Source organism: Podarcis pityusensis (genome assembly GCF_964106645.2).
Source record: "Podarcis pityusensis genome assembly, chromosome: 4".
NCBI lineage: Eukaryota > Metazoa > Chordata > Lepidosauria > Squamata > Lacertidae > Podarcis > Podarcis pityusensis.
Window position 1 is genome coordinate 52,531,991 of NC_138027.1, and position 16,319 is coordinate 52,548,309.

The 16,319-nt window shown below is 41.2% G+C and overlaps 1 protein-coding gene across 4 annotated transcripts in view; it reads left to right on the forward strand.

The window, feature by feature from the left end:
• The first annotated feature begins 1,292 nt into the window (after positions 1–1,292).
• EVA1C (eva-1 homolog C) overlaps positions 1,293–16,319 on the forward strand; it is a 46,357-nt gene continuing 31,330 nt past the window's right edge. The window contains exon 1 of one of the 4 annotated variants that reach the window (XM_081003546.1): positions 1,293–1,392. Coding sequence is in view for 2 of the 4 variants with exons in the window: in XM_081003544.1 (XP_080859670.1) it covers positions 1,884–2,013 (130 nt within the window). In the remaining 2 variants the exon portion in view is untranslated. Of the gene's footprint in view, positions 1,393–1,654; positions 2,014–2,280; positions 2,515–7,118; positions 7,179–16,319 lie in introns of those variants that run through there. The other 3 variants (XM_081003544.1, XM_081003547.1, XM_081003545.1) reach the window with 3 other exon arrangements.

The following is a 16,319-nucleotide window of genomic DNA, read 5'->3' on the forward strand; positions in this document are numbered from 1 at the left end:
GCAGCTAATCAGCCACAAAGAAAAAAGTTAAATAAAACCATCCTAGAGTTGAGCTAGGCTGCAGTCCTTTACAGTAGACATGCCAAGGATTGTGCTATTAATTAACGTTTAGAACTAGAATGAACAATCCCCTATCCTTCATTATTAATTCAAAGCTTTAACTAAAGGGAAATCTGTTTTTCCTCATGGAAAGATGCAAGGGCATGAAGATCAGAATCACTGCAATTTTTGAAATTTTAATTTTATACAGTAATGTATACGAAAAATAGAATTTGTGGGACTTTTGTTAATAGTTCTGAAATATATATATATATATATATATATATATGAAAAATTGTCTTGGAATGCTTTGTTTATTCCCATTTCCATAGAAACGGAGACTGAGTCTGCAAACATGGGGTGCCTTGTTTTAAATAACCACCATATAGTGATTATTTTAAACTACTTGCTTTGTTTCAACTAGCCATGACATTCATTTCCATAGAAACAGAGCCAGAAATGGCAGCTGAGTCGTTAAACCTTTTGGGGGGAAGATTTACTTGGTGTCAAAGTGCAGGGAATTAAGTACTTTAAAATGGTCTCACTGGTGAGAAACTTCTGTAATTGGATTCAGACAAACAGAAATTTATCAGGCAAAGGAAGAGACTGAGATGTTTAAGAGAGTTGAAGGCATATCAGCAATCTTAAAAAGGTAGTGATCGACCTCTATAACTTGAAGTACTATTACAGTCATGGTGAGCCTGGCTGTAAATTTATCAATAATCTACTATAATCTACATTCTCAGGTTCCTCTTGTTTTTCTGACTGTTGCCTTAGAAAGAAAAAACCAGACAGTATCAATTTCATTTGTGTTAATATTGAGCAAGCAAAGGTTGGATGGTCGGAAAAGGATTGCAGCTCTAGTTCCATTTCCGCCTGCTTGCTGGTGCACAATGCTGGTACATGTCTCCTCAGAAACAAGCCTCCGTGAGTTCCAAGTGGAGTTACGCCCATCCCTTAGTAGGAAGGCCCTTCCTAAACAAATCCGTCAAGGTAACCTACTGAGCTATCCAGGCTGATAAATCTAAACCAGTTAAGAACAAAATAATAATTATAATAACATTCACACGTGCGCACCAAAACCATGACCTCCCCAGACGTTCGACGCAGAAGGCTTTAATTGGCGACGTCTTCTGCCTGAAAGTTACCAGATCCTGGCCTTCGCTTTCAAAGCAGCAGCCGCCGTCCTCAGAATGGCTGTGGCGTTTTCCTTTTATTTATTCGCTGCTGTGCTAAATGCCTTCCGTGCTAATCTTGCAAACTTTTGGGGAAAGGGGAAAAAGTTGAGGGGCGGGAATGGTAAAGCCGTGAGAGAGAGAGAGCGCAGACAGGAATGAGGCTGAGAGGGAGCAGGTGATGTATACTAATCGGGACGAGGGCTGGGAGGTGCTGCGTGGTCGGCACCCAACGACTGACTGGCTGGCTGGCTGGCGTTGGCTTTTCGACGCCAGTGCCAGCGGCGGCTCTTCCCTTTCGCTGCCACCCCTGCGCTCGCTCGCTCTCTCGCTCTCTCTCTCTCTCTCACACACACACACAGACACACACACACACTCAGCGCCTCACACGCACTTCACTTTTCCAGCCGGGGGCCAGTCAGTGCTCGCTGAGCGGGACTTCCTCTTCAGGGAAAGAAGCTGCGCGGGGACTTTTTCCCTTTCCCTGTCAGGAGCCTTGCCCTTTCCTTCACTGGCTGAGGCGGCGGCGGCGGCGTCCCCATTCCCAGGAAGGACAGGGACGCGCACTCTTTCTTTCTTTCTCTCTGTCTGTCTCTCTTTCTCGGCTGGGGGCCGGAGCCGTCATGTGACCGGCTTGGGCTGCAGGGACCCCCCGCCTCCCTCCGCGCCATGAGTGAACTGGAGGCTGCTGGGCAGCATCCAAGCCGGCGCCAGGTAGAGCTCAGGCTGCCGCTCAGCCTCCTCTCCTGCCTGCTCCTGGTCTGGACCAAAGAGATCGCGGCGCTGGCGGACTTCTCAGGTAAGGGCAACAACCTCTGCGCCGGGTGGGCGACGGGCCAGCCCCATCTCAGCAGCATCGCCAGGCAGGGCGGCCACCAGGCGGGCAGGACCAGGGAGGGGAGCCTCCCTCTGAAACGGGCTGGCATATAGGCACACGGTAGGGACGGTGGTTTTCCTTTTTCTTCACCTAAGGCAGGAAATTCAACAGGTACCTGATTCCTCCTGCGCAGAATTCAGTAGAAAACTTTGCTCCATGGTGCAACTACATAAGGCTCTACTGGGGGGGGGGGAGGGAAGATAGATAAATTCTAATACAAAAGTATTGATATGTTTTGCTTAATGCTTAAACCCATGCTCAGCTTATTTAGTTTTTTGCAATCTCTTTCAGGAGAGAGAGAGAGAGAGAGAGAGAGAGAGAAGGGGTTTTGCCAGGTGAACACAAAACATTTCCAAGAAAAACCAACTTCATTAGAGATCTTGAACTGATAATGCTTTTGAAGTCCATTCCCAAAGCTGCCAGGTGCTGTACATTAGCTAGGGTTGCTATACTCATTACTTGGAGAATCCAATGTCTCTTACCATAGGCAAAGCAATGTTCTGCCCACCATTTAATCCCCACAACCAACACCTATGGAACTGGAAGTGTAGGTGGGTTCCCAGTGAACCTGAACCAAGATCCATTTCATTTTATAAAAGGGAGTACTGGATGTGCTTCATTGGTAGACTGCATGCTGTGAATGAAGATGAACTCTCTGGAATGCTTAGCTGCTGTGGTATAGAAAACCCCCATATTGTCAAATATTGCTGCCTACATCATTTTGACAGCTGAGTTGGGGCCCATAGGGATGGGATGCAGTGAATGAATACATGTGACCCTGAAGAAGTGACCAGATACATGGTGTGCAGCTGCTTGCTTAGGCGTGTGTTTGCGAGGCTTTAGGTAGCTCAAGGCCAGGAAGGAAGGCTGCATCCTAGAATAGTATCACTGTAAGTGGGTGCAGGTTCATGGCTAGACTAGAATGGCTCATCAAGGGTAGAGGATGTGCTTTGAAAGATTTGCCATGCATGCTTAAGAAAGCTACATTCATAAGTAAATGTCCTGGAAGATATAATCTGCAGGAACCCAGACCAGAGGCACATATAGACAAGATCATGGTGTATGAATTATTTGCTGCTGAAAACTCTTCAGAACTAAAGTAGTCAGAAAGCTTTAAAAACCAACAAACACACCAGCACAGAACCAAAGAATGCCATTTTAGTACTTGCTGTTGTGTGCAGAATGAAAACTCTAGCCAACTTAAGAAACCTAAACATGAAACAAGGCAGAAATTATTTTGAATTAATTTAGACTGAAATAGCATCATACTGATGATCTTGTATATGTGCTCTATGAATTATAAAACTTTGAAATTGTGAATAGCATTGTTCTAAGCATATGATAGAATTGTTATACTGACATTATTGCCCCAATTTAGATACAATGATATATGTATGTTCCTCTGAGTTGCTTTCAACTCTACAATTTTATGACTCTTATGATTCTATGTTTAACTGAGTTACCTGTATTGTGGATAAATAGATACAGTACTCAATACTATACATGGTTTGCTCAGAGGTCAGTCACATTGAGTTAAATGAGACTAACACCTAAGTAAGTGTGTGTAGGACTACTGTGTTGATCAGTGAAAGGTTAAGGTGTTTAAACTGGGGTTGGGGTTTCACAGCAACTGGAATACTTAAAACACAGCAGAGGAATAAGGCATTCAGTACTGTTTTGGTGGGACTTGCTGACAAATAATATTATTATTACTATTACACCAAAACAGGCTTCTAGAGAAACCATTAGCACGGCTTAAGTGTACCAAAACTCAGACCTCCACTATGAATCCAAAGGGCAAATATGAGTCAATGGGAATTCAAATATTTTCCTCACCCACACACAAGCATTAAAAAAGATCCATGTATTAACCCTGTAGCCTTGAAAAGGAACACATCTTAATCAAGACTGCTAGATCTGCACAAGAAATGGACAATAAGAACATGGTTCTTATTCTTCCCCTCCCCCCTGAAAGTAACATTACAGCACTACAAGGCTTTGGTGATTAATAAGTACCTTAAATAAATTATAAAAGAGAAAGCATAAGAGACAGCCTAGTGCCACTTTTCAAGATTTAGTCTCTGCCTTGCTATGCTGTAGGCAGCTTTTTAAAAAATTACTCCTATGATCGGAGTTTCCTAGCTGGTTGCCAGAATTATATTTATGGCCCGCATTGGCAATCTGGCAAACCCTGAAATGAATGGGATCAAAGTTAATTGCAACTAGCTTGATTTCAATGGGATTTAAGCCTAAATTAAGGGCCAAACTAGATGTGATCCGTGCCACATAATTTGGCTTTGTGTAGCTGCTTTTTGTTTAACAAAATTGTCAATAGGAACTTTCCTCCCATTGCAAATAGCAAGCAAAGATGGAGGCTGATTCCTATCATGTCAGGGTTAAAGCCAGCTCCCCTACCACAATGCCATGGCCCCAATCCAGCTCAGCCTTCACCCTGGGCTATTTGTTAAAAATAAACTGCACAAGGCTACTGCTACATGGCAAATATTACATGTAGTTCTTTTGTACTGAGCTCTGTAAAAGCTGCAGAAGTACTTGAGCCAGTAACATAAGGTCTAATGATGGACCAGTGCAAATTTGAATGTGAAATGATCCGTTGCATTGAAAGAAAGGTTATCATCATTTCCTTGAGCTACAACCTCTATACATGCAATACATGTAAGACTGGGTTGTAAGTCTTTAAAAAGGTAAAGGACAAGGACCCCTGACAGTTAAGTCCAGTCGCGGATGACTCTGGGGTTGCGACGCTCATCTCGCTTTACTGGCCGAGGGAGCCGACTTTTGTCCACAGACAGTTTTTCCGGGTCATGTGGCCAGCATGATTAAGCCGCTTCTGGCGAAACCAGAGCAACGCACGGAAACGCCATTTACCTTCCCGCCAGATTTATCCCACCTATTTATCTACTTGCATTTTTGGCGTGCTTTTGAACTGCTAGGTTGGCAAGAGCTGGGACAGAACAATGAGAGCTTACCCTGTTGTGGGGATTCGAACTGCCAACCTTCCTATCGGCAAGTCCTAGGCTCAGTGGTTTAGACCACAGCGCCACCCGCATATTACTTGCATATAATTCCAGGATAGAGAATATTGGATATGATCCAATATTCCAACACCAGGATATGATCATAAACTATGATGCTATGCTGGCATGCATTGCAGGGTATTTTATTTGGCACTGCACATGGATGTACTAGAGTAAATACTCATAAACAATGTGCCAAGTTTTCTTTCTTTCTTTCTTTCTTTCCAATAGGACTCTGGTTTTGAAGTGCCTAAGGTTATAGTTCTTGGAAACAATCTCTGTTTAAATTAGTGGAACTTACTGTTCCAGCAGGGCAGTCCTATGGTCCCAGTATGCTGAGTAGCCACTAAACTAGGACTAACATTGACATAACATTGTCCTGAGCCTATGCCAAACTAGCAGCAGAGTCAACACCACAACAATAACTTGAGCAACAAACGCTTAATGTAGCAACATTGACCATAGTAACCTTACTATGTAATACCCCCATAGTAACCTTAGCAACTCCACAACCAACTACTGATGACATCCTCATGTTATCCATGTGCAAGGGCACCCACCAGAATGCAGCAACCACATCCTCACCTTATCAAGTATAAACAAAGTGCAGAAGCATGCTCCAAGGAGTAGACAACTGCACAATCTATGGCCTGAATTGCCAGGAGGAATGTGCGTAGAATACAGAGACTCCCCAGAAAAAGAGTTCAAGTCCTGCTGGGGTGCCAATGATTTCATACACATGCAATTTTAATGTTGCACAGAGCATGTACATGTGCACACAGACACATGGAGCTGAAGGAAGCCTATAAGTGGGATCTAGGAAGTTGGTCAGAATTAAGAGGGTAAGTCTGAGTCAGTGAAGATTGTAGTAGCCCAGGCAAAGTCCCAGCCTGAGCAGAGAAACCTTACTATTAAGGCAAATCAAAGGCCAGCCTGGATGCTTGGAGCTCATCCAGTACCTGCAATTGCTTTATTGTTGTGACTGGAGGGGGGAAATGGTGGGTATGTGAGGCATTTTTTGTGGGCATAATGCTATGCCATCGGGGCTTTTTTCATCAGTTCCGGCACCTTTCACGTGGATGCCATTGCCATTATAAGAGAACAAGGAAGGTGTTCATGGTGAGTTCTGGCACCTCTTTTCCTATAAAAATAGCAGGGTATGCCATCATAATTGGTAGGATCAACCACTGAATGAATATAGGATTCTGGCTAAGGTTCATTTCTGCCTCTCTCCAGTGGCCTCTCACACTGCAAAGGGGCATAACTTGAAGTTAGGATTGCCTGAGGGCACTCTCAGGCTACTTATTATAATGTATAGAGACTCCCCTACATCAGCGGGGCTATTCTGAAGTAAAAATATTGTGAACAGCAGCTTAATGATTATGGAAATCAAATACTTGTTCCTAAACTATGTACATGCTTGTTCACACATTCTCAGTTAGGGGGTGGAATTCAGAGTTTTCACCCTGCAATAACTGTTGACTTATAGGGAAAATAGATACATATTTATAGAGAACACTGTTTATGTTTAAAATAAAATGATTTGAATATGAAAATTTCTCTATGTACTTGGGGGGGGGGGGGGTGAGCGGGAGAAGGAGGGAGGGAAGTCCTGTTGCAAGTGGAAATCCTGGCACTGACAGGGTGGTTACTTAGCACTGTATTGGATACAAGCCAGTTGCTATAATTGAAAAAGAAATAGACCTTACCACTTTGAGGAAGACTGTGACTAGGTCACTCAGTCTGCTTCAAGCCCCTGCTGTCCCTCCCTTTAACTCAGACTTGGACATGGCAGCCCTTAAACAGAGGACTGTCCTCTGTGAAGTAGGACATGTGGCCACCCTAATAGCATGCTCAGAAAAATACAGATTGCATTATCAAAGTCAAATCAGCATCTAGACTACATTTTGAAATGGGATACTTACTGCACCAACTATTTTGTGATTGGATTTCATGGGAAAGTCTTCCGCTGACTGCTATGAGCTGGTAAACACTGTAGGCCTTGCCGCAAGCTCCTCCTGTATATGCTGTCCTTCCGGATAAAAAATGGTGCGTACAATTATTGAAGCATTGATCTGTTCAGCAGGAATTAACCTTCGTTATAAGAGAGATAAGTTATGCCCCAAATAGGCATACAAGTCTTTCGCTTATAAGATTTTTAAAAAAATATATAAATGTAATCCTTAGTTTTAACCAAGCAGAGTTAGAAGTCAAATACTCTTTGCCTCTTAAAGAATTACAAACAGCATTATAGTATTATAAATATTTAGCATCTAAAGTTTCTGACCTGCCTCAAACTTTCTCTTCCTTTTTCAGCAGCAGAGGGTAGATTTTCATAAGCTCGGCTGAGTTTGTGAAAGCAAATCCTTTTAAAGAGACAGTCTCTAACAATGAGTGCAGTTAGTGATACCAAGTGTCATTGATCTCTCTCTCTCTCTCTCTCTCTCTCTCTCTCACACACACACACACACACGAACAGCAGCTTAATGATTTTGAAAATCAAATACTTGTTCCTAAATTATGTAAATGTCTGTTCACATACTCTCAGTTGGGGGAGGGGGTCCAGAGTTTTCATCCTGCAGTAACTGTTGACTTATAGGGAAAATAAATACATATTTCTAGAGAACACCATTAATGTTTAAAATAAAATGATTTAAATATGAAAAAATATATGTACTTGGAGGGGGGAAAGCGGAGGACATGTGTGTGTGTGCATGCACACATTTTTTGGTCAAGAAAAACTGTAAAACTTCATCTGACAGCAAAATCCTTAGGGGATGCAATGAACCTGTACTTGGAAAAAATAAATAAAAATTACAGTTTGAGAAATTCAAAGAGTTAATCAATTGTGGAACAGTTATCTGTAACAGGTTCCAGTAATGAGAGATTAATGGTGCACATAGAGTTGGGGGGAAAAACCTTGCTTAAGTCCTTTCTTCTCTGCACAGATCTTGAGCTTTCAAATTAAGATTATCAAGTGGCATACTTTCCTGGGTCATTGATTTTTCCACTCTATGTGGTTTTAGCATCAGTACTGTATCTCAGCAGACTTGGTACTGGACTCCCCACCCCAACACTTACCATCACCACTCTACAAAAAATTATTTGCCTGCTGTGACAGCTGGATGAAATGATTGCAGATTTAATTACTTTTGCTCACTTTTGAAACATGTGAAGTTCAACTGTTAGCCTGAGCTGAATGTGGTTCATGTATTAAAGACAAAACATCCACTTTTCAGAGGCCTAAGGAACAGATACCATTTACATCACCATTTGCAAAGGATGTGTTAAACAAGACTATTTAATACTGTACAGGTTGTTGCTGGTGTGTTCAGAAGACTGAACACATTTTTAAACAGCAGAAGTTGATACAATAAGTTTATCGCTTTCTTTCTGTCTCCAAGGTTGCAAACTGTAGATCTTACTTGAAAACAGTAGTGTAATTGAAATCATTGTTACTTAGAGTATATTTTGCATTCTGATCCTAAAACATTGATTAGAAGTAATACCTGAAGATTTAAATCGGTTTTACTTTCAGGTTAAGCACAATTAAGGCCAGTTTTTTCTTCCTTTCCACATACACATACTTAGGAAGTTCTGCTGAAATTTCTAGGCTCTATTTCCAAGGATATGTGTTTAGGGGAAAGTGTCTCTTGTAATGTTTGAAGGGATGTATATGGTTGTTAGGCAGTTTATGACATACAGCAGCTGCCCACCTCTGTACCTGTGATGCATGGGTCATATTCTGCCATTGTTTTGGCAGTTTTTCTATAGAGACTGATCTCCATGAATGAAAATGTGATCTATGAAGTTACATAGCATCTTTACTTGCAGAACCTACATAAACTACATCCCTGCTAGTTGTGCATTCATATTCTTACTATTATGTTCCACCCAGTTTGCAAAAAATGTACATGTGTCTTATAAGAGGATCATTGTTCTTGCAGTTTGCACTTTTTTGAAAATCCACGTATATAACAATTCAGATATTTCTTTAAAAAAAACAACTGGAGAAAGAAAGCTGGATTCAGATCAGAAAAGGGCTGACATCATATGCATGCGAAAAATGAGAAGTACTATTATTCACTATATTTGAATTCCAAAGAAACAAAGATCCATATGTAATCCATACATCTTCATTATTTGTTGCTATTATAATAATGCATCCCATATGTGCCAGGAATTACAATATAGTGTACAGATCTCCTTTGAAATTTTGTTTCCCATTTGTTGTAATAACTGATTTGATGTGCTTACACGTTTTTGAAAGAAGAATGAAATGGTAGAACCTTGAGCAAATGCTTGATTCTTAGTAGTTTGCTAAGGCTGCAATATTGTGCACACTGAACTGAAATGAGTGGGACTTACGTTTGAGTTAACATGCATTGGATTGCTCTGTAAATGCAGTTTGTTTATTGAACTGGGTGTTTTTCTCTTTGATCCCATGCCACTGGTCATCTCAAGCACTTCAACTGCTGCTCTGTGACTCCCATTCATTTCAATAGGACTTCCTTTTGTTTCTTGGGAATACATTCCTCTGCTAACTGCAGCGGACACCACTCTGGCAAGAGGGACACATATTACGTTCCTGTGCAGAGGCAGAGAAATGGCAGAGAAATGCAATTCAGTTCACATTTAAAGATGAACCTAATTCACTCTTTCTGAAACAATATGCAAACTGAAACACAGCTATCATCTGAAACTTGTACTTATCCAAATTTTGCAGTGCGATTTCTGAGCCAAGAAATGTGTGCAGAAAACACATATGCTAAAGTAAGGTGTCATAAAATGTATATATTAGTGGAAACAACATGCAAAATGTATTATATTAGGGGAAATTGTTTTGCATAAAAGTATGTATTAGGCATAACTGCATATTAAAAATATGCATATTAGGAGAAACACACGCTGAAATGCTGAATAATTTTCACATGGGCTTCTTTGCTAAAAAATTGCAAACTGTGGGAAAGTAGAAAACTGAACCTAAGATTGGAAAAATGAGAAACCCTATACTGTGCAGGCGGCTGTCATCACATTATGCATCTCCATGATACTGCCTGTGGCCTCTGGGAACCTGAAATGTTAGCTTGGAGACTTTCACAATATAATAGTAGCCATCTATGCTGAAAGATCTTCCATACATTACAATTGGCATCTGGGTAGCTCATCATGGGAAGCTATTTTCAGTGGCATTCCTCTAGCCAAAGTAATGCATAAGCATATGAAGTGGTCTAATGTTGAGTCAGATTACTGGTCCATGAAGCACAGTACAGTGTCTGGTCTGACTGATAGTACTTATCCGTGCTTTGGGGCAAAAGCCTTTTCTTGTGCTGCAGGAATTGCGGTGCAAAGCACTATCATTGAGCCATATGTTCCAGAAATCTAGTATGGGATAATATCCACCTAAAAAAGATTCAGCCTGTAAATAATTTTCCTTAAGATCTGCAATATATCCTTGCAGGTATACCTGAAGAACTGACCTTTTAACTACTGAGTTATAAGTATTTAATAGATACAGGTTTGGCTTAGTTCAGTGCCACTTCTTAAATGACACTTAAACACACATACAGTATATACTGCCTGTTCTGTAACACACATCCAAGTAGTGTGCAAAATGCAAATACAATATATTTTTAAAATATATATAATAAATTTAAACCAAAAGCTTAAAATCACTGGCATTATGAGCCACCAAACACCAAGGTGAATAAGTTGGTTTTCAGCATGTACCTCAACTGCAGATTCAGCACATGCTTGGTTTCAGGGTGAGGGGGTTGGGAAAGGCTATTCCAGAGTGTGGGTACCACCACAGAAAATACCTTCTTCCTGGCTGGTTGTTGCCGGATGCATGTCCTTGGCTATGGTACACCTGCACACACCAGGAAACTTATTGGAAAAGGTCTCCTAGCCTTGGCCAACTTGGGCAATATGGGTTACTTTTTTCATTCTTCTAAATCAGTGTGGTATGAAGATCATCCTGCAAGGAAAGGGACAAAAGTAAAGAGAGGGACAGCATGCAGTAGCTTAGGACATTCTGATTCCAAATGGAAAAGGACTGTTGAAGATGCCAGGAAGCAGGGGATGGAAATAATGAGTCTATAGAATGAGGAAGGCTATTTAAACAAAGGCCAGTGCACAGAGGTGATAATCCCATCATGTAGTGTCCTAGAGATACTAGGCTGTTCCTTTGAAATTTGCCGTTCTGTTCTACCAAGACAAAAGGTGGCATGTTCCACATGCCAAGCCTTAAACCTTGGCTGGGTTTGAAAGAATGCAATGACAGATAACAGTTTGCATAATTTAAATAAATATTTTCTGTATTGAATTTTATCTAGGCAGGCATACCAATTGTATTTTGCCTATTCAGTCCTGTTGATTCTTCCTTCTTCCACGCCTACTTAGGAGAGGTATTAACATCATATTATGGGGAAAGCGACTGTTAAATGTTCTAAGGTGAACAAAAGACTGCGTTCTTGGCTCAGGTTCAACTGTAGTGTAATTCAATGTTATCTTTGGTTCAGAACAATTACACCAGATATAGAGACACTTGACTTTGGACATGAGTGTGTTCAAAGGCAATGCTGAAGTAATCCACATGGCATGTTACATGTGTTGTTCAAAAATTTGGAACCTATAGAGAAATTATATACTACACAGCTGCAAACCCCGCAAAAGAGATGCTAATGCAACATGTTTTATATTTTTCACCACAGCAGTTCCCACTGCCAAAGTGAGAAAGGACTGAACAGCAGCTTCACTTGTTAGTCAAAGTTGCTGTAGCGAAAGGAATCAAGCACAGTTCTGGTGTGCACACACACTGCTTTTTGGATTATGGCCGCATGTGGATTTTTCTGAACTAAAAAAAACTACAACTTTTGTTGTCTGCACTACTGCTCAGCAACAGATATTTGAGAACTGCACATTCTGATGATTGCCATTGAAAGCTAGACTTTCAAAGTGAACATCTATCTCCACATCACAAAGGGTTAAGACAATGCCAGCTACTGGCAAAATGCCTATATTTGAAAAGAAGACTATTGTATAGGAGTGCTTTCCCCTGTGTGGCAATGCTGCCCGTCCTGTTGCCACTGTGAGAATGTGCATTGACAACCCACACTGCAAGAATTTGAGTAATGTTTACAATCCACAGCGAAAACAGAAAAGAAGATGAAGATAAAGCGTTAGCATTGTGTGCTATTCTTGGCTGGCTCGCTAACAGAAGGACAGAGGAGCATGGGGAATATCAGAAAAATTAACCAATGCAAAATTTAAAAAGGGGGAGGAGTAAGTTCATAAAATAATATGAGAAACCATAATGTAGGCAAAGACTACTGATTTGCTGTGCAATTTTTTTATGCTAAACCGTAGAGCATGATGCCCTGGGACACCATGACAGCCTCAAACAGCTGCCTTGGTGCCCATTAAGACACCTGTCCCTCCCATTTTTTTTATTTAAGTTGGCTTCTGTTGTTGTTAGGGTAGGGGTTGTTTATTTTTTCTCTGTTTTATTTGCTGTGGGGTATATATAGGTGATTAGACATTGGCAATTTCTGAACATCAGCTGTTTATCTTCTGTGAAATGGGTATTTTGTGGAGCCAATGAGTTTGTCAGATTTCCAAATGTGCCCATAGGCACAAAATGTTAGTGAACTCCTACTCTAGAGAATGCAGAATAGTGGTAGATACTGAGGGTTTCAGATCAAATGACACTTTTGTACTGTCAATTTGGGTCTTATCCTGTCTAGTAAATTGTTCTCAACAGCAAAGACCCCATTACTGAGCAGAGAGAGCCCACTGGGTGGCATTCAACTAAGTTTTACTTAGAGCAGACTCTCTGAAATGACTAATTTAGGGCCATTAATTTCAATAGGTCTACTCTGAGTAAAACCTAGTTGAATCCCTCACACTGTATTTAATTCATTCAGTATCACAAATGTGAGGCACTGTGGAAAGGGGTAATAAAATTTATCTTACCATGTAGCCAGACAAGCTTTCTTTGAGGTTGCAGTTTCCCTGCAATGAGTTGAAAAGCAGCTATGGCTTAACAGATCACCATCTGTATGTCCTCGGAGAACAAGGAAGGAGGGGAAAGTTTTATTACTGGTCTCATCCTTCCTTGCTGAAATGGCTGTCTTCTGAAATTGCCATGAATATTTCAATGGTAGTTGGCACAATTATTGAGGGGGAAAAGGTAAGGGCTTGATGGATGAGACTTTTAGGAGTATGGCTAACAGTCTATCTCACTCTTCAGTCTATTTTGATCTGAAGTAGATTGGCCTGTCATAAAAAATAGATGGTAAATAGAGTGTGCATATTACAAAAACAAACTACCCACCACAGATTGAGGGCACTTACGTAATTTTCTGTACCTAGCCACGTTCATCTTCAGGCCCTCAAAATAAAAGGCTGTGAATACTTGCTTTCTGTAAAAGTAATCTGTCACTAAGTGGTTGTCCTTATATATAGCAGGTACTGTTTATTTACTGCAGTGTACACAGTATTGAGGCAGTCCTTTTCAGAGGGGCAAAGTTAAACTGTGTGGATAAAGAATGCATGTTATTTGTCACTCATAACTCTGTTTTTAGAACATAAAGCCTTTAATTAGTACCCTGGATTCGACATTTTCTTTTCTTTGCAAGACTAAGATCACTTCAAAGGGTCCCAGAGTATCCTGATGTAAAAAAAAAATGCTCCAAAACCCTGATTTAGAAGGTTTTAAACTTACTTTATTTAGAAGTAATGTTTGTTCTTTTTATTGGGATTTACTTTCAAGTGAAAAATGATTAGGACTGTAGCCCAAGAAATGGCAAGTTGTCTGTCATTTTCCTTTCTCATCCTCACAGTCATGCTTACAGATGGCTGAGTGCACATGCTCACCTTGCCAATGAAGTGTGTACCTCCTTCACCTGATGTCCTGCTCCCTCTGAGCATTGTGGGAAGGTGAAAGGTGGTTCCAGTTCCTGATAGTTTTGTGGCAAAGCCCTCCCTTGCCTCACCGTGACCCTCACCTGCCCTAGGTGTACTGCTTGCTGGGCCATTCGTTGCTGGCTGAAAATAGGTAGGCTGCAGCCCTTTAAAGAGCCCCTCTACACTTTGCTCTCTCCACATATGGATGGAACATGAGAATTGCCTCATCCTCAATGCATTCTATGGGTCTGCCAAAGCAGTAACTGGTCTTGGGTGTATTTCCTGCCTTTGAAAGACTTTCTTTCATGCAGAATAAGTATTGCAGATACTGAGGCTCGGTGCCAGTTTCTGTATAGGATGTTCTTCAGTGTCCACCCCCACTCCCCCACCATGCCCTCCTTTATCCTCACAAGTAGTCATCCACTTGCCCAATTGGTACCAACTCCCCATCCTAAGAGGGGGGGAAGGGGGGGGACTTCCGGCCCTTGCTCTTCTCACTGCTTGCTTGCTTGCTTGCTTGGACTGTGCAGGTGAATGGGCAGGTAACAGCAAGGAGATTCAGCAGCAGGGTCAGGAGGGCTGGCTGTGGGCCCCTTGCTGGGGTGTTGACCTTGATCATAGCAATATTTGATGCCAGCTCTACGGAAAGAGATTGCCATTATTACCCAGGTCTGCATTTATGACTGCAGAACTGTCCCACCCTGGTGGGATGCTACTGTGTGTAGTGTAGTGTTTTGTTTTACTTGCCTGGCATTAAGATTCTCTTTGGGTTGTCTGGTCAAATGTATGAGCCTTGGCTCTCCCTGGCCAGCTCTTCACTTCACTCAGGTTGGACTACATGAGTATAAAGCACAGAAGCTTCAAGTCAATTGAGAGAGGGCCAGGAACATTGAGAGAGGGCCAGGAATACCACTATTCTTGGCAAAATACAAAGGAGATGGGAGGACAGGGGAAAGAACAGGCTCCACCTCCAGGTATTCCATGAAGAAAAGTGACTACCTTCACTGTCATGGGTGTATACATTTTTCTTTCTATCTGAGTACAAAATGTAAAATGAAAAGCAGGTCTCTGATAACATCCCCGTTTCTGAGTGCCTTACAATGCAAAACATTGTTTAAAAATCTACTGACACTGAAGCAATGCTGTTTAACTCTGTTGATGCTGTTTCATTAGGTTTTTTAACTTTGCGTGGGAAATAGGAAAATAGCATGCGCAAATTATCACTGTACAATCTTTCTCCTTCTGTAGCACCCTGCTTGTGGTTAACGCTTAGCTGGAATGAAATATTCAACGCAGCAATAGAGAAATTAAAATAATAATTTATTTGTCAGACAAATAAATGAGAGACACAGTGGTATATGGATACCAAAGCTCTACCCACTCCAGCCCTGATGGCCAGCACTTATATTTCCTCAGCCCAGCCCCCTTGCTCCTCCTTTGGCTGCCTCTGTCCAATGAGCCTGGTTGAAATTCCTATTGGCTGTTTGCTAGAACCAATCATAAAAGATACACCCATTTCCTATTACCTTTTATGGGAGACAAAGAGCTATATTTCCTTCTATCCATAAATGGCAGACAAGTAGCCATATATCTTACATTTGCCTCGACAAGGCACCTTAATTATCAGATCATCTTTGCCCTATTGCCCTATTCACTCCAAAACAGATGGCTAATGGTTTTAATTTTTATCTTAAACAGAGATCTTGGGTTCACCTTCTCACACACCATCAATAAAATAAGAATCTAACATTTCTTACTTTCTAAATCCTTTGCATAATTACATTTAAGCCAATATATTTCATACATTAACATAGATAGATTTTTAGAAGGAAAGGCCTTTTCAAAGTAAAAAGAACTTAGTAAAAACAGTTTCCAAAAGCAACCCCTTAAATTTACACCCCCCTTTCAAGCCAGCTGCTGTTTCTATTAGCTCTTGCCCTTTAACCTTAGGAAGATGTGGCTCAAGTCTAATGGGAGGCACATGGGATTAATTTTCTGTTAAACAATAAATTTCACTATTTACCAACTCTTAATTAGTGTTTTTGCAGCTTGATTGTATTATGTAATTTGTATGGTCAGTGTGACCTTTTGCTCCCAGCCTGTAATTTCCTTTTACAACCCTGAAGTACTGCTATAAATCAGAGGGGCCCTGTTTAGGAAGATAAACATCTGCCAAAGCACCCAGCCAGCTGCTTTATGCCTGGCATAAAACATACAAACATTTGCAAATATATTTTTTAAGCTCATTTTAAAATGCAGACCTTGATCTGATGCCTCACTTCC